This window comes from Bos grunniens, chromosome 28, assembly GCF_055505025.1.
Source record: "Bos grunniens cultivar Pamir isolate PY7600 chromosome 28, Bosgru_T2T1.0, whole genome shotgun sequence".
NCBI classification, from domain to species: Eukaryota; Metazoa; Chordata; class Mammalia; order Artiodactyla; family Bovidae; genus Bos; species Bos grunniens.
In genome coordinates this window covers 41,425,880-41,448,150 of record NC_141192.1, presented here as the reverse complement: position 1 = coordinate 41,448,150, position 22,271 = coordinate 41,425,880, and the positions used below count along the sequence as shown (strand labels likewise).

General features: G+C 46.4%; 1 protein-coding gene across 10 annotated transcripts in view; it reads left to right on the top strand.

Annotated features, from left to right (window-relative positions):
- The window catches only part of DISC1 (DISC1 scaffold protein), a 423,187-nt gene that overhangs the window by 305,729 nt on the left and 95,187 nt on the right, over positions 1–22,271 (top strand). For 2 of the 10 annotated variants that reach the window (XM_086381286.1, XM_086381283.1), the window contains one exon: positions 16,684–21,174. The exons of 6 other annotated variants lie outside the window; for them this stretch is intronic. In XM_086381286.1, the coding sequence (XP_086237412.1) occupies positions 16,684–16,720 (37 nt within the window). In that variant the 3' untranslated portion in view covers positions 16,721–21,174. Of the gene's footprint in view, positions 1–6,718; positions 6,852–16,683; positions 21,175–22,271 lie in introns of those variants that run through there. 2 more of the 10 variants (XM_086381284.1, XM_086381282.1) reach the window with 2 other exon arrangements.

The window sequence follows — 22,271 nt, the reverse complement described above, 5'->3', positions numbered from 1 at the left end:
GCCACCTATTGCCACCTCTAAAGCAATTATGGCTAAAACACATGTCCTTTTGATTAAGACACACCAGTTGCATCTTCTTCAAACATTTGTACTTATCCCTAGTTTTGTGACATTTCATGATACCTGATTTTTGTAGGGTAAAATGTGAATTTCCAAAAAAAAAATTCAAAAGCTCATTTTAACTTGACTTCTTTCAAAATTAAATATTTCATCAAGCATATTGGTGAATGTTATAGACTGAATATTTGTTCCCCCCAAATACATATATTAAATCTTAATGTCCAATATAATGGTATTTGGAGGTGGCACCTTTGGGAGGTGAGGACACAGTGAAATGACCAGAAAACTATCTCTAATCAGACACCAAGGGCTTCCTTGGTGGCTCAGATGGTAAAGAATCTGCCTGCAATACAGGAGACCCAGGTTCAAACCTCCAGGAAGATCCCCTGGAGAAGGGAATGGCTATGCACTCCAGTATTCTCGCCTGAAGAATCCCAGGGACAGAGGAGCCTGGCGGGCTGTAATCCATGGGGTCATAAAGAGTCGGACACGACTGAGCGACTAGCATTTACTTAATTAGATACCAAACCTTGTAGTACCTTGATCTTGTACTCCCCAATTTCCAGACCATAAGAAATAAATTTTTATTGTTTATAAACTACCCAGTCTATGGGATTTTTGTTATTGTAGCCTGAATGGACTACGACAGTGGGGAAGACTTGGTGTTCTAAATTCAGTAGGGATATACTTACAACCCAAACGTTTGGGACAAAATCAAGCAGTATGTCCCCTGGCCAGAGTCCTCCCCTTGGCTGGGCCTCCCACCTCCCCAAATCTGCATACCTGTGGGTCACCGAGAACCTCCCCTAGGATGCCAAAGAGCCATCCTTCACTCTCTCTGCAGGCTCTGCTATGCAGACCTCAGAAAATTCTAGTGTGAAAATGAGATTGAGGAGGAAGTAGAAAGCAGAAAGCCAATATTAACCTACCTGTTCAGCCTTCAGCCTACCTGAGACTTACCCCATGATGTCTCTGGAAGGAAGGATGGAGGAAAGAGAGAGCAGAGGGAATGGAGAGTGAGGAACCTAGGTGGAGAAGCACGTGTAGCAGTGGCTGGGAGGGCCACAGTCTCAGGTGGCATACCTTCTGCTCCAGGGACACCATTTCCATCCCCTCCCCCTTCTTGTCCTTTTGGTTTTGTGGGAGTAGTTTTCAGTTTCAGTGTAGACCCATCACTTACTTCATGGCCATGCTTGGGAAACAGTACCTGTAGTCAAGGATGGGGGTTCTTAGAGTATCTGTTCTGGGTGTGAATGGACATCACATTAGTACAGGTAAATGAAAGAAAAAAAGGAATGATCTTTTTTAAGCAATGCAAATCCAGGTAGAAATATTAAACTTAGAAGGTGAAATCTTATATCACACTCCTTTGAAACTGTAAGATGTATATTTTGTATATTGTCACTTAATTGGACAAAAACAGTTAAATAAATTATTGTTAGGTGTCTTATGTGAATGATTTGTTTGATGAAGTTATAGAAAATGTGTAGTTCCTTATTTTTTAAATTTCTGAAAAATTTTATTGAAGGATATTTGATTTACAATGTGTAGATTTCTGTTATACAGCAAAGTGGCTCATTTATACATACATATTCTTATTTGCATGGAAAATGGTTAGATTTCATAATCCAAGCTTGAGTTCCATTTCCAAGGAGGTGATTGGAAGGTTCTGGACAGTGAAGGGGGTGTCTAGGTCTCCCCCACGGGAGGGCAGAGCTGACTCTGGACTGGTGTCTCCCACTGGAGGTGATATAGAGAGAGGCTTGGTGGATCCAGGAAAGGGTTTATCTCTGAGCCTCTTGCTCTTGTTTGCACAGCCTGCAAGGATTAACTCCTGGTTGGGTCTGAGCCAGAGAGATAAATGACACAGCACTTGTATGCTCACATTCAGAGAGAGCATTTGCCAAAATGGGACAAGGAAGGATTGTGGTAAAGAGAGTGCAGGACATCTGAGTAAAGCAGGATGATCCGCGCTGTGCCCTGGGCTTTATGGAGAGGCCGGAGCTGAGCCTCTGGGCCTGGGGCCCATCCTGAGAATGAGAGTTTAATGTACAAGTGGTGCATGACTGAGGGAGGCCAAGCCACTTGGGAACAATGGTGGGTAGGTCCTTACTTTTTTTTTAAACACAGATTTTTTTTTTCCCCCCAACCACCTCATGAATACAAGGGAAATAAATCCACAAAAGGGGTGGGGAGAAAGTGCTACATTTTATTAAAATGGTTCTCAAAATTCAGATCCTGGATTTTCCAAAGCAGTAAAGTTTAGATTGAAGGTCGGGTTCCTAAATTGCACACGTTGTCCTTCAGGTACAATCGGAATGGCTCAATGACAGCTGGCTTCACAGAACACATCAGCGTAAAGTCTTTTACGAGGAAAGCCCTGAAAACATCTTTCAAACACTTTGCACCCCTGTCTAATCCAAGTGTTAACTGGTCGGCCTTCAAACTCAGGCCAATTGGTAGAGAGACAGTCACCTTATGCAGGGGTTAGGTTTCTTTTTTGGTGTGCCATGGGGCATGTGGGATCTTAGTTCTCCATCCAGGGATTGAGCCCATGCTCCCGGCAGTGGAAGTGTGGAGTCTTAAGCACTGGGCCACCAGGAAAGTCCACGGGTTGAGTTTTAAAGGTGGCACTTAAGGCAATTATTAATTACCTATAGGGACTTCCCTGGCAGTCCAGTAGTTAGGACTCAGTACTTTCAGTGGCCCGAGTTCAATCCTTGGTCAGGGAGCTTAGATCCCACAAGATGCACAAAAACAAAACAAAACAAAAAGCACATTGAAAATTGCCCCTGAAAATCTCTTAAGTTGCCCATGAAGTGAAGTATATATACTTATATATATATGTGTATATGTACTCCCTGATTTGAGTATACATAAATGTACAACACGTAAGCTCCCCTGGAGAAGAAATGGCCACCCACTCTAGTAGTCTTGCCTGGAGAATCCCATGGACAGAGGAGCCTGGTGGGCTGCAGTCCATAGCATTGTAAAGAGTCAGACATGACTGAAGAGACTTAGCCCAGCACAGCACAAATGCACCGTGCATGATATTTAATGGAAAATTCATGCAAAATAGGACTTTCCAGTATTTTTAGTGCATTACAGAGTTACACAGAACCCACCTAGCTGAATCCTTGGAACTTACCTGCAGCACCTTGAACCAGCCCGGCTGCCCTCTGCTCTGTCTCACACAGACCAGCTGTTTTCCTCCTGCTGTGCTCGCCTAGCATCCAGCGCCATCTGGGCCCAATTCCGCAACCCCTCAGAGCAGATCTTTGGGCACTCTTGTCTCTCTAGCCCAGAGGGCACAGAGGTGGGCATGTCACAGAGGACAAAGCAATACACTCTGTCCAGGAGTCAGCCATGTGTTTCTGGGCACCAGGCAGCCACGTGCGATTATGCGGGGTGGTCCTTGTCCCTCTCCGGCCCCTTTGCCCACATCATGGAAAGCAGTGACAACATTGTAGTCTTTGTTTTAAGTGAGTCTCTTAAGGTTTTTATTGGTGGAAGGTAGATAGTAAAAAGAATTACATAATTAAAACAGCATAGGTGTGAAACTGGTGGGGCTCAGTTTATGAAAAGGTGGACAAACCTGTCTCAAAAAATTCAGCTGTCAAAATGGCAGCTGTCATAACAGAGGCCAAGGCCACTTAATGTCTCTGTTCTCAACACCTATAATTAAGAACAAGCCCAACAGGGATGTACATTCAGTATCTTGTAATATGCTATAATGGAAAAGAATGGGGGGATAAAAAAGGAATGTATGTATACACCTGAAAAGTGAAAGTGTTAGTCACTCAATCGTGTCCAACTCTGTGACCCTGTGGACTATAGCCCACCAGGCTCCTCTGTCCATGGCATTCTCCAGGCAAGAATACTGGAGTGGGTTGCCATTCCCATCTCCAGGGGATCTTTCCAATCCAGGGATCAAACCCAGATCTCCTGCATTGCAGATGGATTCTTACCGTCTGAGCCACCAGGGAAGCCCCATATATATGTATAACTGAATCACTTTGTCGTACATCCGAAACTAATACAATATTGTAAATCAACTATACTTCAATAAATTTTAAAAAAGAAAATGTCCATAGGAGTTTCATCTACTCTAGTTCCTGACTTTTATTTTTTAATTTAAATTTATTTATTTGTAATTGGAGGATAAGTGCTTTACAATACTGTGTTGGTTTCTGTCATATATCAGCATGAGTTAGCCATAGGTATACATATGTCCCCTCCCTCCTACCTCCCACCCCGTATTTCCTGATTTTTAAACACAATAAATCTATTTTCATAACTTTAAAGCTTACTTCCTGTTTGGACTTCCTTGGTGGTCCAGTGGTTAAGACTTCGCCTTCCACTGCAAAGGGTATGGGTTCGATCCCTGGTCAGGGAGCTAAGATCTCACATGCTTCAGGGCCAAAAAACCAAGACGTAAAACAGAAGCAATATTGTAACAAATTCAATAAAGACTTTAAAAATGGCCCACATTAAAAAAAAAAATCTAAAAGAAAAATACCCCCAAATGAAAAACTAATTCCCTGCTAAAAATTTAATGGGATCTTGAGGTGATAACAGGGCCATCTGGTGTTGTCTGTAAAATAAAAAACTCAGCGGTGACTTCCTATTTTTTCTTTTTCATTGTGGTCAAAGGGTCACTATCCAACTCACATATTTATAACATGACCCTGTGATAAGGAGAAACTGCTTGCTTATCTCTGGGTCCGATGATAGAAAGAGTATCAGAAAAAAGACACTGCAATCCCTCAACCACATGGAGACGCGTGAGGAAAATGACACTTTAATCTGTGGTGGAGCAGGTTCTGTCTTCCATTAAACCTGCAGCCCTACTTTATTACAGAGTGGAGCCAGTTACGGATGACTCACTGGGAAAGTGCATTTTATGATCTTGTCAGAAGAAATGGTTTCACTGGGATCATTTTAAGCCAATGATTTTATACCTACCTCCTCCTAAATATCTAGGACATTAACTTATTAACCATTCTAGAGTCAAAGCAAATGCATTTTAAATACCTAAAACAAATACCAGGAAACCATGGGGATTGGAGAATAGATTTTCTGTTGGCATTTAGTGTTTTCCCATACCAAGGGATCAATCTCAGCGGATTTCGTAAGAAAGGGCTCCATCCTCTCCCTGCCCCCTGCACACGGAGCCTTCATTTTGTTCCACAGGAGGGAGAGTGAGCATGTGGGATGGAAGTCAGCCTGATTCTTTCAAAACCAGGCTCATGTCTCTTTGATGAGGTCCTGGCGCCCAGCCTGTGTCCCCTCCGTGCAGCTCTGGGGGCCAATCCTGGGTGGGTTTGGGGGATGTGGCAGCCTAGGGAACAGCAGCCTGGTAGGAAGTGGTGTGGAAGAGGGATTTCTGAGTGTGTGAGTGTGTGTGTATGTGTGTGTGTGGGGGGGGGGGGAGTTGCAGATCACCTTCTATTGTAAACCCAGGTGATCCTTTCTAGCTTTCTTGTCAGTGTCTAACCCTGCTGACACTTGGAGACGTTTCACCTTTCATTTGCTTTTCTGTAGACCCTGCCCTTCTGGGGATCCTGCTACTTCTCTGATCACTCCATCTCTGTCATCTTTGCCAGCTCCTCCTTCTCTGCTCATCATTTTAAGGTTTTGTTCCTTTGGGGATTCTGTCCCCAGCCACTTTTTCTTGCCATGCTACATGGTTGGCACATTAGGTGAATAATGGCCCCCAAATAGCCATGCCCTGGTCCCCAGAATCTATGACTAGGTGATGTTACAAAAAGCTCTGCACATATAATTGAGGTTGAGGATCTTGAGGCGGGGAGAACGCCCTGGGTTATAAAGAGCACAATCTAATCATAAGAGCTTTTGAGAGCAGAGGACTTTCTAGGCTGGAAGCAGAGAAGAGATGAGGCAGGAGGAGGGTTGGAGAGATCTGAGGTGGGAAATGACATGGGGTTGCTGGCTTTGAAGCTGGAAGGAAGGAGCCCTGGGCCAAGGCATGTGGGCAGCTTCTAGAAGCTGAAACCCTACTCCCGGCTGGGTCCCTATTCTCCACCTTGTGAATTCCTACCCCTCATGACCACCTTTTATGGGTCAACTCCATTTGGATATCTTAAGGTCATGTCCAAGTCTACCTGTTAGAAAGTGAGCTCATTTTCTGTCCTCCCAAATCTTTCTTTTCTGGTGATGCCCATTGCCATCAGGCTTGCCTTTTCGTCTCATTTTGCTTCTCATGTAGTCTCACCTCTGCTGAGTGTTTGTTGAATTGTTACCATCTTAAGGTCTCTTCTGACCACCATATTTACAACGGCTGCCCTCAATACACATATGGTCCATTTTCACTCACAGCAGCTGGTATATCATACCTACTTCTTGGCTTCCGTCTCTCCCCACTTGGAATGTAAGCTGCATGTCTATTCTATTTTATTCATTCTATTTAAGCAATAACCCAGTAGTTCCCAAATAGCAAGTACTGCCTTAAACATTTTTATAAATACCCACTGATTTCTCATTCTTCTGTGATGCTTATAGCTTCTCTGATAGTGCCCAGTACAGAGTGGCTGCTAGGTGTGCAGTAGTTGAGTGAATAAATTCAGCCCAACACAAAATCCTGTCGGTTCTGTTTCCGTACTAGTTCTGATATCAACCTGCCTTTATTCACCCGCAGGCACTTTCTGGTTCCAGGCCTCCCTCATCACAGCAGCAGTGTTCCGCTGATCCGGCTGTGTCTCATCTCATCCCCTTACAATCCATTCTGTACGCTGCAGAGAAATTAATGGACTAGGAGACCAGGTCTGTGGTGCTTCCTGGTAGACCTTTGCATGCCCCTTCTTTTTAAAAATTTTATCTTTTGGCCACACTGTGCAGCATGTGGGATCTTAGTTCCCCGACCAGGGATTTGAACCTACGCCCCCTGCACTGGGAGCTTGGAGTCTTAACCACTGGACCCCCAAGGAAGTCCCTGAATGGCCTTCTTGCCATGCTTTCTCCATCTTTGTTTCTCACCCTCCCCTCCTTCCTTACACTTTAATCATCTGTGGTCTCAGCTTCCGGTTTCCCAAATATGTACTTTCTCTCCTTACTTCCAAGTCTTTGCACATGGCTTCTTGTTCCCTTCCCTCTTGCTACCTGCCTTGCTCCCTGCTCATCCCTCCTGTTTCTCCCTGGCTGTTCCCCTCCCCGTGACGCCTCTGTGGCCTCCATCCATCTCTACCACGGGAAGTGCCTACCTTCTCACCAGCTAGCCCATCCTGGCCTCTGCCAGCATGCTGTAAAAACCCCTTTACATGGGTGATATCCTCATGAGTTCACAAGGTTCTTGAGGCACTGGGCTGGTGAGCGGGGTCTCCTTCAGCACCTCGCACCCCAGCTGGCACCTAGCAGGGACTCAGAAAGTACCCGTGAGCCTGTGACTTGGCTTCTTGGGGCCAGGTGAGCGCAGGCCAGGCGCTCTCGCCAGCCAAAGGGCCACTTGTTCTGCCAGGATTGATTTACAAGCGCAATTATATGTGTAAATGCATTTTCTCTGTTCTGCCTTAGGACCCAATTTTTGAAAATTAGATTTTAAATGTCCCATCCTCCTCACTTGAATTTTCTGCTGCTAGACAGTCAGCGCATAATTTAAAATGAAAGGCATAGAAAATTGGACTCATTTAGTTTACTCTATTTGAAACCCATGTTAGGCTATTTTTAAATTCTCACGGATCCTGTGCTCGTCAGGGTGTGGGAGAGGGAGCAGAGACAGGGCACCGGAAGCTGCTGGAGGTGTTGCTGCACTCTGTTGTAATACCTTCGATTTTCACACTAGCGTTACCTCAAATACAATGTCCGGAGTCAAAGCCTGAAAATCAGAGTCAGCCTCAACACGTGCTGTACTTTTGTTCTCCACTGTGACAAGGGGCTGTGGCCAGCTTGCCCTCACTTCTTGGGGAGTGAGTACTGACCTTCTGTCTTCTGCTTACAAGCCCATGTGTCCCCCTGTCTATCCTGTGCCCCCTGCAGACAGAGGATGGGAGCAGATGAAGATGCGGGTGTTCGCAGGGGCTGCCAGCCACCCACTTACAAACAATGCTCTCATAGCCGTCTCTGTAAACAGATGGAGGTGGTTCTCCTCACCCACAGTCCTGAGCCCCTGCTCTCGGATTAGGAGTTGGTGCCAAACCTTCTGATTTCACATCAGTTTCTACCTGGAGGTGCTCTGCTCATCTGGGTGTGAGTTTGAGGCTTCTCGCAGGTGGGCGGAGCTGCGTGTTGACACTGAAGTTGACTGTGTAAGGCACCAGTGTCTCCTAAAGCTGGTAACACAACCAGCTTTCCAGGGATGCCGAACGCCCAGTGCCTGTGCTCATGACTAGGCTGTTTTCACCTGTGCTTTATAGAGCAGGAGTGGGGCTCAGCACCGAGGAGGCCAAGACCATGAAATCAGACACACTTTGTAACAGAGCAGCTACACAAGCTAACTAATGGACAGGCACTGAGAACCACTATGGGGGCTGGCCTCCTGAAACTTGAATTGTAATGGGAGGAGCAGAAAAGTAAAAGTAGCAAACAACATGCATGCTGAGTCGCCTCAGTTCTGTCTGACTCTTTGTGACCCCATGGACTGTATGTGGCCCACCAGGCTCCTCTGTCCGTGGGATCTTCCAGGCAAGAATACTGCAGTGGGTTGCCATGTTCTCCTCCAGGGGATCTCCCTGACCCAGGGATTGAACCCATGTCTCTTACATCTCCTGCATTGACAGATGAGTCAATCTGGGGAGCCCGTGTAAATGAACCCATAAATAAAATAATTACAGGATGCTCTAAAGACCTGCAGAGTCGACAGTCAGGGATCAGACAGTAAATAGCTGAGTGACAGACAGTCAGTGGCTCCAGGGGAAGTGCCCTCTAAGGAGGTGACATTGAAGCTGAAGCTTAAAGGATAAGAAAACCACCCCTGCAGGGGGTACAAGGAGGAGCCTGCCAGGCACGGATGGGGAAGAACCCGGTGTGTCAGTGAGGCCAGACGTGGGTAGAGGGGACGGGTGGACGAGATGCGGAAGGGGAGACCTGCAGGCATCGTGGAGGGTCTGGGTATTGTTCCAAGGTCAAAGGGAAACCAGTGCAGGGTGTTAAGCAGTTTTTTTGTGGGCTCTCTCTCCAATGAGAAGGACCCGTGTGAGGAGGGGGAGTCGGGGCCCAGCCAAATGGCCTGGAGGAAGGAGAACTCGTGGTCGCCATCTGAGCTCTGCACCCAGCCGTCTCCGCCTCTCAGCTCTGCTGCTGGGAGGAAATGGAAAATGCAGTAGCCAGATGTGACGAACCTTGGTTCAGGGTGTCGTGTTGGGGGCCACAGAAGCCCAGCCAGGGTGGGCATTCCCAGCCCCCAGCTCACTACCCCTGTGCTGAGCCCCCAACACTGCCTTCCTGATTCCCGGATGCTGCCTCCAGGAAGGTACCAGCTGGATGTCTCATAACACGTTCTTGCTGGGCTCTGATAGATCAAGGATTATGTTCCCTGTCGGCTGTCTTGATAAGGCTGTAATCTACCTCTTTCACAATGTCGTGTTCCTAGCTGATAAGGCCTGTCTCTTTCTTCCCCCTTGTCCATTATAGAATTAACTGCAAATGTTGGTGAGAGCAGGCTCATCACTAATACACACGGGGCTGGGGGCAGAGACACGGCACGCGGCATGCAGACTGTAGATCTGGATATTTAAAGTTGTGAATCAGTCTAGTCAGTGGCTAAATACAGCATGTTCTATTGTCTTAAGCTGAGCTTTAAAGTGTAGGTTTTGTTATTACTCACATGTGGTGAGGCCAGTAGCTCAGATCAATGCCGTTGAAAAGAGAGTTTGTTACTCACGGCTCCCAAGAGGAGGGACAGTCAAGCTATGCAGAGTCCTAGGAGAAGCACCAGCATGGTCAGGAGGGGGCAGAGAGAGGGGGAACTTGGGCAAGGGGGCTTTACTGAGGTTTGTGGGGGAAGGAACAGGTGAGGCAGGGTCAGTAGAGCAGGACGGGCCAGTCTGAATCAATTCAAGGCTCTGGGGTGTAGGGGCTGTCCCTGGCTGTCTGGTAGCTGGCCCTGGGTGATCAGGGTTAGTACGGGGTGGAGAGAGCCTACAGAGGAGGTGGTTGGGTGCGGGCTGTGAGACGGTTGCTTTGCTGTGAAAGGCTTGCCCTCAGGTGAGGTATTTTCCCTCTCTAGGAACTGGCCAGCCCTGGGAAGGGAAGTTCCTCCAGGATCAAGAAGAACCAGATGTCAAAGCATCGTAAAATAAAGAAAGTAGAAAATGTGATTAATAGCCCTGACAAATATAACTCTTTAATGGCTAGGGGACCAGGTAGGAGAGATGTGGTTTTGATCCCTGGGTTGGAAAGATCCCCTGGAAGAAGGAAACGGCAACCTACTCTAGTATTCTTGCCTGGAAAATTCCATGAACAGAATAGCCTGGAGGGCTACAGTCCATGGGCTCGCAAAGAGGTGGACATGACTGAAGCACCCACACACGTAGACGTGGGAGGGGCAGACCTTCTAGGATCAGGAAGACCCCAACGGCAAAGCATCCTCAAGTAAAGAAAATAAAAAATATGATGAATGCCCTCGACAAATTTAACTCTTTAACGGGTGGGAGACCGGGATTTAGAATTCTTGGATCCCTTGTATTCTGTGCTGGAAAGTAGAGGGGAGGGAGAGAGCTGCCACAGCCCCTGGCCTCCCCATCCTTGCCTGTCTCTATCATCTGTCACCACAAGCACCTCCCATACGAGTGTTGGACAGCCAGCTTGCATGTCCTAGCTCTGGCCACTCCTCTGTGTGGCCTGAGGCCCCTTTCTGGAAGGAGAGGGGGTTTCCTCTGGACTCTGGGCATACTGTGGGCACAGGGCTTTCTTGTACTTGTCGTAATGCAATCTTGGATTCAAGAACTTTGGAGGATGAGTTGCTTCAGGGCAGAAGCAAGGGATTCCATCCAGGCTGTTTTCCTGTAAGATTTTATATTACAGGAATATAATATATATTATAGTATGTGATTTATTGGTATTATTATTATAATGCTCGGTCCCTCCACACCTGGCTTGCGTTTGTCCTGATGAAGCAGATATGCAAACGTTCATACTTTTCCCCTGTTAATTTTGTAAAACTATTTTATCACCCATGCATCATCTGAGCGTTGAAGGAAGGGACAGGCATGTTTGTTTGGCGTTCGGCTTCTGACAAGATTTGGTCCATAAGCAAGAAGTGCCCAGCGGGTGTGGACTGGCTGTGGGGCCGCGTGATTTTGACCCACGGACCTGGATGTGGGCACCCTGTGTGTGTTCAGGGTGGAACCTCAGAGCCAACTGAAAACCCACTTCTTCTGTAAAAGGCTTGAGAAAATAAGGCCATGAAAAAACTGTAGTGTTTTTCCAAAGTGCATGTATTAATAGAAGATTTACCGGGATAATCATTGCATTCCACCATGATGTAGAGTTTCCATCTGGTCTTCTCAGGGGTGTCTTGTTGAGGTGTCTGATCTAGTGGGGAGAGGCGGGGTACTCTGAGCTGGGCCCTGGGGCTGAGTTGGCTTGCTCATGCCTGGGCGGTGAGTGACATGCACGGATTGGACAGGCACGCTCCTCGCCCAGAACCTCGTGTGGAACCAGACTCCAGGTTTCCCACTTGGGGTGTATTGCTGGTCCCTGTCTGGCCTTTATTTAGGAAGTAAAAAGCCAGTTCACTTGTGGACTTTGTCACAGCCTGTAACAGCTTCCCAGGTGGTGCTAGTGGTAAAGAACCCTCCTGCCAATGCAGGAGACGTAAGAGATGTGGGTTAGATCCCTGGGTGGGGAAGATCCCCTGGAAAAGTGCTTGGCGACCCACTCCAGTATTCTTACCTGGAGAATCCCATGGACAGAGGAGCCTGGTAGGCTACAGTCCATAGGGTTGCAAAGAGTCAGACACGACTGACCTAACACGTGCACACACACACACAGCCTGTAAGAGGTTGGGAACATCTGTGTGGCCCGCACGAAAGGCTGGGTTTGCACTGGCTAGCATCCAGAGCAGAGATGGGTGGGATGCCAATGGTCTGTGATGTGGGTGGCCTTGTGGATGGATTAGTGCCTAAGATCAGATCAGATCAGATCAGTCGCTCAGTCGTGTCCCACTCTTTGCGACCCCATGAATCGCAGCACACCAGGCCTCGCTGTCCATCACCAACTCCCAGAGTTCACTCAGGCTCACGTCCATCGAGTCAGTGATGCCATCCAGCCATCTCATCCTCTGTCGTCCCCATCTCCTCCTGCCCCCAATCCCTCCCAGCATCAGAGTCTCTGCCAATAAGTCAACTCTTCTCATGAGGTGGCCAAAGTACTGGAGTTTCAGCCTCAGCATCATTACTTCCAAAGAAATCCCAGGGCTGATCTCCTTCAGAATGGACTGGTTGGATCTCCTTGCAGTCCAAGGGACTCTCAAGAGTCTTCTCCAACACCACAGTTCAAAAGCATCAATTCTTCCGCACTCAGCTTTCTTCACAGTCCAACTCTCACATCCATACACGACCAGAGGAAAAACCATAGCCTTGACTAGATGGACCTTTGTTGGCAAAGTAATGTCTCTGCTTTTGAATATGCTATCTAGGTTGGTCATAACTTTCCTTCCAAGGAGTAAACGTCTTTTAATTTCATGGCTGCAGTCACCATCTGTAGTGATTTTGGAGCCCCCAAAAATAAAGTCTGACACTGTTTCCACTGTTTCCCCATCTATTTCCCATGAACTGGTGGGACTGGATGCCATGATCTTCGTTTTCTGAATGTTGAGCTTTAAGCCAACTTTTTCACTCTCCACTTTCACTTTCATCAAGAGGCTTTTGAGTTCCTCTTCACTTTCTGCCATGAGGGTGGTGTCATCTGCATATCTGAGGTTATTGATATTTCTCCCGGCAATCTTGAGGGGCTTTGAAATCATCCCTCTTTATTTCATTCCTGTCACAACGCTGTGTCTTCTTCCATATGTTTTGCTTTGATTTAGAGATGGAAGTATGCCCCATGTTCACATCCTTCTCAGCTCCAGGTAGCCTGCATGGCCCCCTCTCTCCTTCTCAGGCTGGGCTGCATTTGTGTGTCCTCCACCCTCCAGTCAGGCTTCCTAGGTGGCAGTGCTAAAGAATCTGCCTGCCAATGCAGGAGACACAGGAGATGCAGATTTGATCCCTGGGTCGGGAAGATCCCCTGGAGGAGGGCGTGGCAACTCACTCCAGTATCCTTGCCGGGAGAATCCCATGGACAGAGAAGCTACAGTTCATGGGGTCGCAAAGGGTGGGACACGACTGAGCGACTAACACTTTCATTTCTTTTTTAATCTTCTATTAATACATGCACTTTGGAAAAACTCTAGTGTTTTTTCACTGCCTTATTTTCTCAAGCCTTTTACAGAAGAAGTGTGCTCTCAGCTGGCTCTGAGATTCCACCCCTAACACACACGCTCAGGGTGCACACGCCCAGGTCTGTGTCTCTACCCCACAAACGAGCACGCATGCGTGCATCACGCTCCAGTAATTCACTCTTCGAGGACCTCAGTTGCTCAGCATCCTGAGAATCTGTTCTGACTTCTCTTTTTATCAGGCTGTTGATTCCTTGATATTATTCACGTGTCTTCCTCGTGGTGGCTTCCCCTGCAACCAGCACAGCATTGCCCCCGGGGGGAGAGGCATGAGGTACTAGGCACCTTTTCTGAGCCCAGGACTGTACCGGGCTCTAAGGGTTCAAAGGACGTAGCATCCATGGCTCTAGCAGAGAGCTGGGCATGGCCAAAGTGACCTCAGTGTCTCTAGGATGGTTGTAAAGGACTGCAGGACCCCAGAGAGGAGGAGAGCATGTGGGAAGAGGGGCTGCAAGGCAAGAGAGCAAGGACGCCCTTGGTGGGCAGAGAGCAGAAACATTTGGGGAGGGTATTCCAGGCAAAGGGGACAGCAGGAGAGTCTATACTGGCCCAGATTGGTCCCCTGGAGGCGGCGAGGCAAGGGGTGGGGCCTCGGGAGCTGTGAGGACTCCCTCCCCCCTCTGCTGACCTCTGAGTGTCACTTGCACCCGCCTGCCGTGACTGAAGCCTGGCCGCGGTGGCTGCAGCCCTCATTCTTCAGCGTCAGCCAAGGGGGGCAAGGGCCTCTTCACTTAACACGGTTTGGAAACGCTGGGGTAGGAGCCTGATGGCCCCTCAGTGGAGGGCAGACTCTGCTGAGAGAGTGGTGGGGGCTAGGACCTGCTGGCAGGGGCTAGGTTGATGATGAAACTGATGAAGGTATTAGTGATGAAAGCGTTAGTCACTCAGCTGTGTCCGACTCTTTGAGACTCCATGGACTGTAGCCCACCAGGCTCCTCTGTCCATGGCATTCTCCAGGCAAGACTACTGGAGTGTGTTGCCATTTCCTCCTCCTGGGGGGTCTTCCTGACCCAGGGTCTCCTGCATTGCAGGTGGATTCTTTGCCATCTGAGCCACCAGGGAAGCTTGATGATTATTCAAGTTCAAAGAGAAAGGTGTGGTGCAGGGAGACCCTCTCCCCGAGGAGGTGGTCATGGGTGTGATATTCCATGGGGCTGTAAGCACAGGAGTTGATGTTAAAATCTTGCCCTCCCCCTCCCTATCACCACACTGCCAAAATCTGGGTGCAAGTTACTTCCCAAGACGGTGCAGTGGGATACCTCCAACACAGAGACACCGTGTAGCTGGGGATCTTATCAGCTTCACATGGGCCAGTCCTTGCCCTGGAGCATGTTCTGAGTTTTCCAGCCAGAATTCTGGGGTCTCTTTTCCAAGGGCTATAGCTCAGACAGACCCTCAGTCCTAGGATGCTTCTGTGGTCAAATAGAGAGAGTCCAGTTTCAAACCTTTAATAGATATTAAGCCTCAGCTCTAGAGGAAAAAGTACATACTTTCTGTGAAATACAGAAGCCCTTCAGTGAAGTTCATAAATATGTTCTGTAATAAATGAGCAGCAGTATTGCGTATTTGAAAAAAACGTAGACTCTGGAATTAAGCCGAATGAATTATTTTTATTTATGTTTAAATGCATTTTCTTCAGGCTCAGTCTCCTTACCCTCATAAGGGATTTAGAGAGTTACTGTGAAAATTAAAGGCGGTAATGCACAAAGTGAAGCCCCACACCAGCATCTAGTGTGAGCTCGCTTTCCTTCGCTTAAGAAGATCAAGGTAATAGATTGGGAGTCTAGGATTAACATATACACACACTGCTGCTGCTGCTGCTGAGTCGCTTCAGTCGTGTCTGACTCTGTGTGACCCCATAGACGGCAGCCCACCAGGCTCCGCCATCCCTGCGATTCTCCAGGCAAGAACACTGGAGTGGATTGCCATTTCCTCCTCCAATGCATGAAAGTGAAAAGTGAAAGTGAAGTTGCTCAGTTGTGTCCGACTTTTCCTGACCCCATGGACTGCAGCCTACCAGGCTGCTCCATCCATGGGATTTTCTAGGCAAGAGTACTGAAGTGGGGTGCCATCACCTTCTCCGATAAACACACTACTATATATAAAATAGATAACCAACAAGGACCTACTGTATAACACAGGGAACTTGACTCAATATTCTGTAACCTAAATGGGAAAATAATCTGAGAAATAATATGTATATATAACTGAATCGGCTTCCCTGGTGGCTCAGCGGTAAAGAATCCGCCTACAATGCGGGAACCACAGGAGACATGGGTTTGATCCCTGGGTCAGGAAGATCCTCTGGAGGAGGGCACGGCATCCCACTCCAGTAGTTCTTGCCTGGAGAATCCCATGGACAGAGGAGCCTATCGGGCTATAGTTCATAAACTGAAGTGACTTAGCGCGCATAACTGAATCACTTTGCTGCATACCTGAAATGAATGCAATATTGTAAATCAACTATGTTCCAATATAAAATAAAAAAATAAAATCAAGAAGATCAAGTGTGGATTTGGGCTTAAAATTTTTTAACACTGTTTAAGAATATAGTGTTCCACTTTAAAAACAAAGTCCCCAATTCTATTCCTTGTCTGCCTTTAGAAAAGAATGAAGAGAACTAAATCCTGTGGGCGTCGGTGGGGTGTGTGCCATGTTTGAGGGAAGAAAGGAGAAAGAATCAGACTTGAGGGTATAGTCTCAAGTGGAGAGTCCCAGGCAAAACTAGTAAATAGACTTTTTAAGCAACTTACACAATATTGTCAATGGATGTCCAGACCACAGCTCTTCCAAGGATACGCACTAGGAAGGAAGAAAGCAAACCCAAGCCCTTCTGTCAGCAGGGAGAGCTGGGGAGTCGGTGGGAGGGCTTGATTGTCAGGGGTATGTGAGTGGGGGTGGCTAAAGCGGGCAGAACTGACAGAGTTCGCATTTTTCTCTCTTGCTTTCCATACCGGGAGTGCTTGGTTTTCTTTTTGTCACTGAATAGTGCTGATTTATTAGGCCGTGTGCTTCAAGGGCATGGAGAGATTGCATGTAGGAGCAAGTCTGAACAGGGAAAGTGAGAATTACTGTATCAGATGATACCCAATTAACTGGTGACAAGCCCAGCAGGTGAAATTGGAACCGGGCTTTATCTGTTATGTAGAGTGAGTGCTTGCTGTATAGTTAACTGTTTTTAAACCTGGGGGAGCTTCCCTACTCATTCTCTCCCCTTTCCTCCTGCCCAGGATCCCTTCCCATCTAAGCAGTCACCGTTTCTACTGACATGAGTATCTGGACTGAGTCCCTGAGATGCGCTCTGGGTTCAAGGGTGACAGGGCTTCTCCTGGGGCATCACACAGCGTGGGACTGTGGAGGCGGAAGCATACACATCAACACAGCTCAGAGGAACTGCTTTTACTTTCTTCACGGACAACTGAATCACATTATGATGCTCCAGTTCTGAAAAGGCTTTCCTACCCTCTGCCTTTGAAGTTACCGTAATAGCTTGACTCATATCGCCCAAAGGAGAAAATCTGGATGAAGCAGTTAATCTTTACATCCACTGCTGGGAGTGGCCAAGACAGGTGATGGAGGCTCAGAACCTGTGCTTTCAGACCTTCGGACCTGCCTATCTCCTGTAGCCAGCTCGTGCGCTACACTGAGTGATCTACATGTAAGCTCAGGGAAGAGTGATTCAGAAATTATTGGGAAGATAAAGCGATGTGGCGTTAAATGCCTATATTCTAAAACACAAATCTTATTTTATGTGCACCTGATGCTTTGGATTATGCACGCCTCCTCCGGCTTCAGCCAGTGTGGAAAATCCTTTAAGATCTCTACTCAGTCGGTTCCACCCGAAGTCGTGTTTACCCCTTCAGGCTGGGCTGAATCTCCTTCCACGGTGCTCCCAGAGTGACAGATGCTTTACCTTTCCATCATTGGACCGAATTTGTTGCTTTTATTAGCTATCTGTTTGTCTGTCTTTATCTCCAAACCTGGTTTTCTCTGGGCTGAGAGCAGTGCCACATTCAAGTCTGTAGCCGCAGTGGCTAATGCACAACCCGGCATGCAGTGGGCACTTCAGAAATGTTAGATGGATATAAGAATGAGAGTCAGACGGAACCCCAAAGAGAGGTCTGCTCTTTGTTAGCATCTGTTAATTTGGTGGGACCCGCATCTGATCACTTTTCTCCTCTCTGGAAATCTGGTATCAACATCAGAGAAAATTAACAACAGCACACTGAATGATGTCCTGCTGATGATAAGTGAGTCCATTGCTAAGTTAGTGATGGTGTTTCTTTAGTTCCAACCCTAGAGGATGTTCACATCAACAGAACTCAGAATAACTGCTTTTACTCTTCATGGATGACTGAATCATATTACGATGCTCTGGTTCTGAAAACTGATAGACCAGTCTGAAGTCTAGGAAGGATTATAGCCTATTTAACTTGGGATCTCTCTCTTGAGAGTTCTGTGTGAATGACCACCACATACAGTGATGGCAGGAAAATGCAGTAAAAAAAATCTATAGAGGCAAATAAAATCTTTTTGTAAAACCGCATGAATATGACATTGTGGGAGGAGTGACTCAACCTGAATATAAGACTTGGAAAATTAAGTAATCATTCATTAATCATTTTCTCATTGCAAACTACTTAGAGGGCTTCCCTTGTGGCTCATTTGGTAAAGAACCCATCTGCAATGGAGATCCAGGTTCAAACCCCGGGTTGGGATGATCCCCTGGAGAAGATCCCCTGGACTACTCACTCCAGTATTCTTGCCTGAGAAATCCCATGGACAGAGGAACCTGGAGGGCTACAGTCCATGGGGTTGTAAAAGTTGGACATGATTTGGTGACTGCACCACCACGAACAATTACTTTGTCTATACTTCTTGGCCTATACTATACACACACACACACACACACACACACATATAATGTACACACATGCATATATATCACATATACATGTATATATGTGGTATGTATATATATATAAGACACACAATGGTAATGTATTTTATTCTGATATATTAGCAGTATTCTTCCCCACAGTTGATGTACAATTAGGTTTCCATCTTTTGATGGCTGTGTTTTGTAATTGCTAGTGCTCTTTGTAACTCTGACTTTTTACAGCAGTCTTTGGCCTGTCCTGAATTTAACATGTTTGAACACCGACTTCATTTTGTTGGCAGCCGAAATTTCACGTGCATTTATTCAGTGTGCATTTCCTTACTCCTATTGCGTTATTTAAAATTGAGTTTGTGATTTGTAACAGTGGGCTCTGGAACTGTCCTTCACTAGCTGTGTGACTTTGGTCCCTTTGTTTCTCTACGCCCAAAATGAGGATAATAATGGCTGCTGCTGCTGCTAAGTCACTTCAGTCCAACTGCACGTCCGTTTTTTCCTGTTGCTCCCTCCCTGGATTTTGGTTGATGCTACTTCACTACTTCATCTCCGTGTCTGGCTTAATTACCCAAGTAAACAGAAGTGCTTCCATTAGCTCATGCGGAAGAATGGCGCTTCAGGTGGTCAGAAGTTTCTCAGAATTCTGAAATTCTTCCTCTTTCACATCTTCCTTCTGGAAGATGTCACTAATGAGAGTTCATCTTATCTAAATTTGTCCTTGAATGATGATCTTTGAAATCTGATGATTTATTTTTGTAAAATGAGGTCCTACCTCACTTGTTACTTATTTTAGAAAACGTCAATAAAATGGGTAATGTTAGAGAAAATTTGTGATTGACGCTAAGCTGATGAGGTCCCTTTGCTTCCATTTTCAACTCTGAGGTTATATTGTACTCATCTCATGATGCTGTCCTTATTAACTGAGGTGGTGGGGCTGAAGCTCTTTGGAACCACTGCGTCATTCAGTCTCATGGCAGGTGTTACTCATTTCCCATGACAAATCCTCCTGTCCTTCTATTACACAAACAAAAGATCTAATACAATGAAACTCAGTTAGACCTTTTTCCACTTGACATTCTCCTATCTTATCCTGAAAAGGATATTGCTGGTAGCTTGGTAATTTTTTTCATTAGACTTGTAGGGATATTTTTGGATCATCAGTTATGATGAAGATTTACAGAAAATGTTGCTATGCCCTCCAGGGAGTTGTCAATGTTAGCATCTGACTCCACCTTGCTCCCTGGGCCCCTCAAGGCCATGTCTCTTTTATACTTAAACAGTGCCTAGGCTAGTGTATTGCATGAAGTAGGACCCAAATTCCATTCCTGTAACATTGATTTGTGTTTGTGTCATGCACTCTGATAAATGTTTTTGCAGATTTTCTGTGTTTAATGATCAATTGGTTCTTATTTAATTGGATTCATAAAACTATTTCATTCTGATATTTTGGCCTGATTCTGGATTTCAGATTCCCTTAGCATGTGGGGAGGAGGAAGTGTTCCTGTCTCTTCCCCATCAGGATGCCTGGTGACCCCTGGTCTCCTTTTTCTTTTGGTACTCAGCTTCCCTTGGTGCTGAAACCATTTACCTCAGGTTGGCACTTGAACCCATGTGGCAGGATTCAAACCCAGTCAAAACCCAGGGTCTTCTGAGATCACAGACCTGGTTTCAGAATCTAATGAAGCTCAGGTTCTTTATGTCTCATCACAGAAGAATTCAGTGAGACAAAGTGATAGTAAGACGTGGATTTATTCAGAGAAAAACACACTCCACAGACATTGTGCAGGCCGTTGCAGAGGGTGAGTGTGGTGATCCTGAAATGTGGTGTGGTTAGTCTTTAGGGGCTGGGTAATATCATAGGCTAATGAGTCGGAGGATTATCCCAACTATTTTGGGGAAGGGGTGGAGATTTCCAGGAACTGGGCCATTGCCCACTTTTTGGTCTTCTGATAGTACCTTGGAATTGTCCTGGTGCCTCTGGGTGTGTCGTTTAGCTTGCTGATTGAGGATGACTTGTCTGCCATTTTGGACCCATTTGATTCTAATTGGCTTATGTTGTGTGCTTGGGCTGTATCATTCTTTCAGAAGTGCCCTGCTCCCTTCCTTCCTGTTTCAGCATCATCTTTGGTTCTTGGGACCTTGTCTCACCACCATTACTGTTCTCCGTGTCCCTGCTCTAAGATGCTGGGGAAAGGAAGGAGGAAGAGGGAGAGTGAGAAGAAAAGACGAGCTCTGTTCCCAGTGTGTCTGCAGGCATCTTTTAGGAAGTTAAAAACCTAAACTCCCCATCTGCAATCTGGGCCTCTCTGGGAAGGTGATGACTCAACCCAGGAATGAGTGAGCAAGGCTGGCCTGGGTGATGAGTCCAGGATCCAGCAAAAGCAATCAACACAACATCCTCTGCAGATGGCAGCCTCTGGGCAAGTGGACAAGATGTTCCTGTGGGTCCAGCAGGTCACTAACTAGAGCTTCAAGTACTGAGATGACTCAAGTATTTACTGCCTGATTTCTTAACAAAATCATTTAAAAGGTGTACCTCTGGATTATTTTGAACTTGAGAATATGGCTTTCTTGTCCTCAAGGGAGGTGCTATGAATTTTTGTCCCTTGGATAAAAGGTGCTATCACAGTATAATCATAGTTATATGGAATCATCAAGGTTTTCTTAAGTTACTCTCACTCCCAGTGTGATGACATCTTTCCTCCTTGCTTCAGTTGCCAGGGTCTTCCAAGTGTCCATCTGTAGTTCAGACCTTCTCCAAGGCTCATATATCCAACTTCATACTTGACAGCCCGGCTGGATATCTAATAAACCTAAATTTATCATATTCAAAATTGAGCTCTTTTTTAAAGTTTTTCAATTGCTTTGATTTTTTTCCAGCTTTACTGAGGTGTAATTGACAACATGAGATATTTAAAGTGTACAATGTGGTGTCTGATATACATTGTGTAAGAATTTCCCCTCATTGAGTTAATTAACACATATGTTTAATTAACACATATGTTTAAACATAACCTCATATGTTTACCTTTTTTTTCTTTGATGAGAACACTTAAGTTCTACTTTCTTAGCAAATTTCAATCCACAATTAACTCTTGCTTGTCTCCTCAGATTGGTTTCACCTGAGATCTTCCCATCTTGGTTGATGGTAACCCTGTTTTTATTTCAGGAGCTCAGGGCAAAAATCTTGTACTATAGTCATTCTTGATGTGTCGGTTTTTTACACATGCAAATCCAGTCCATCAAGAACTCCCATTGTCTCTAAAGTATACCTAAAATCTGCCCCTTAGCACCACCTCCTGCTGATGCCCTTGTCTCAGTTCCCATCAGCTGACCTCCCTGTGTCGCTCTGATTCTCTCACTTGCTGCCAGGATCTGTTCTTGGCACAGCAACCAGGAGCCAATTTATTGCCATTCTTTTGCAGTGCTTTGCCATTTCTCTCAGAAGACCCCAAATCCTGACATGCGCTTTCCAGTTACTAGAGCTATGGAACAAATTTTCCGCCAACTTAATGACTACCAACTATGTCTTACATGCGCAAATTCTGTGAGTGAGGACTTTAGACAGGGAGCAGTGGAGATGGCTTGTCTCTGTTGCATGAAGTCTGGGTGCTCCCTGAGACTGAAAGGCACAGATCATCTGGAAGCTCACTCATTCGCACATCTGGTGAGTGATGCAGGCTGTAGGCTGAGATCTTTGCCTGGCTTTCGGCCTAAACAACTCTGCATGGCTTCTCAGTGTGGCTTGGGCTTCCTCACAGCATGGTGGTTAGGTTCCTAGAAGGAGGAGAAACCCAGATTGGGCCCCTAACCTCGGAAGCTATATAGCACCCTTCCTGTTACACTCAACGGTGGGAACAGTCTTAGCCTGTTCCATTCAAGGGAAAGGAAATAGATTTTCCTGCTTAATGGAGAGTGGCCAAG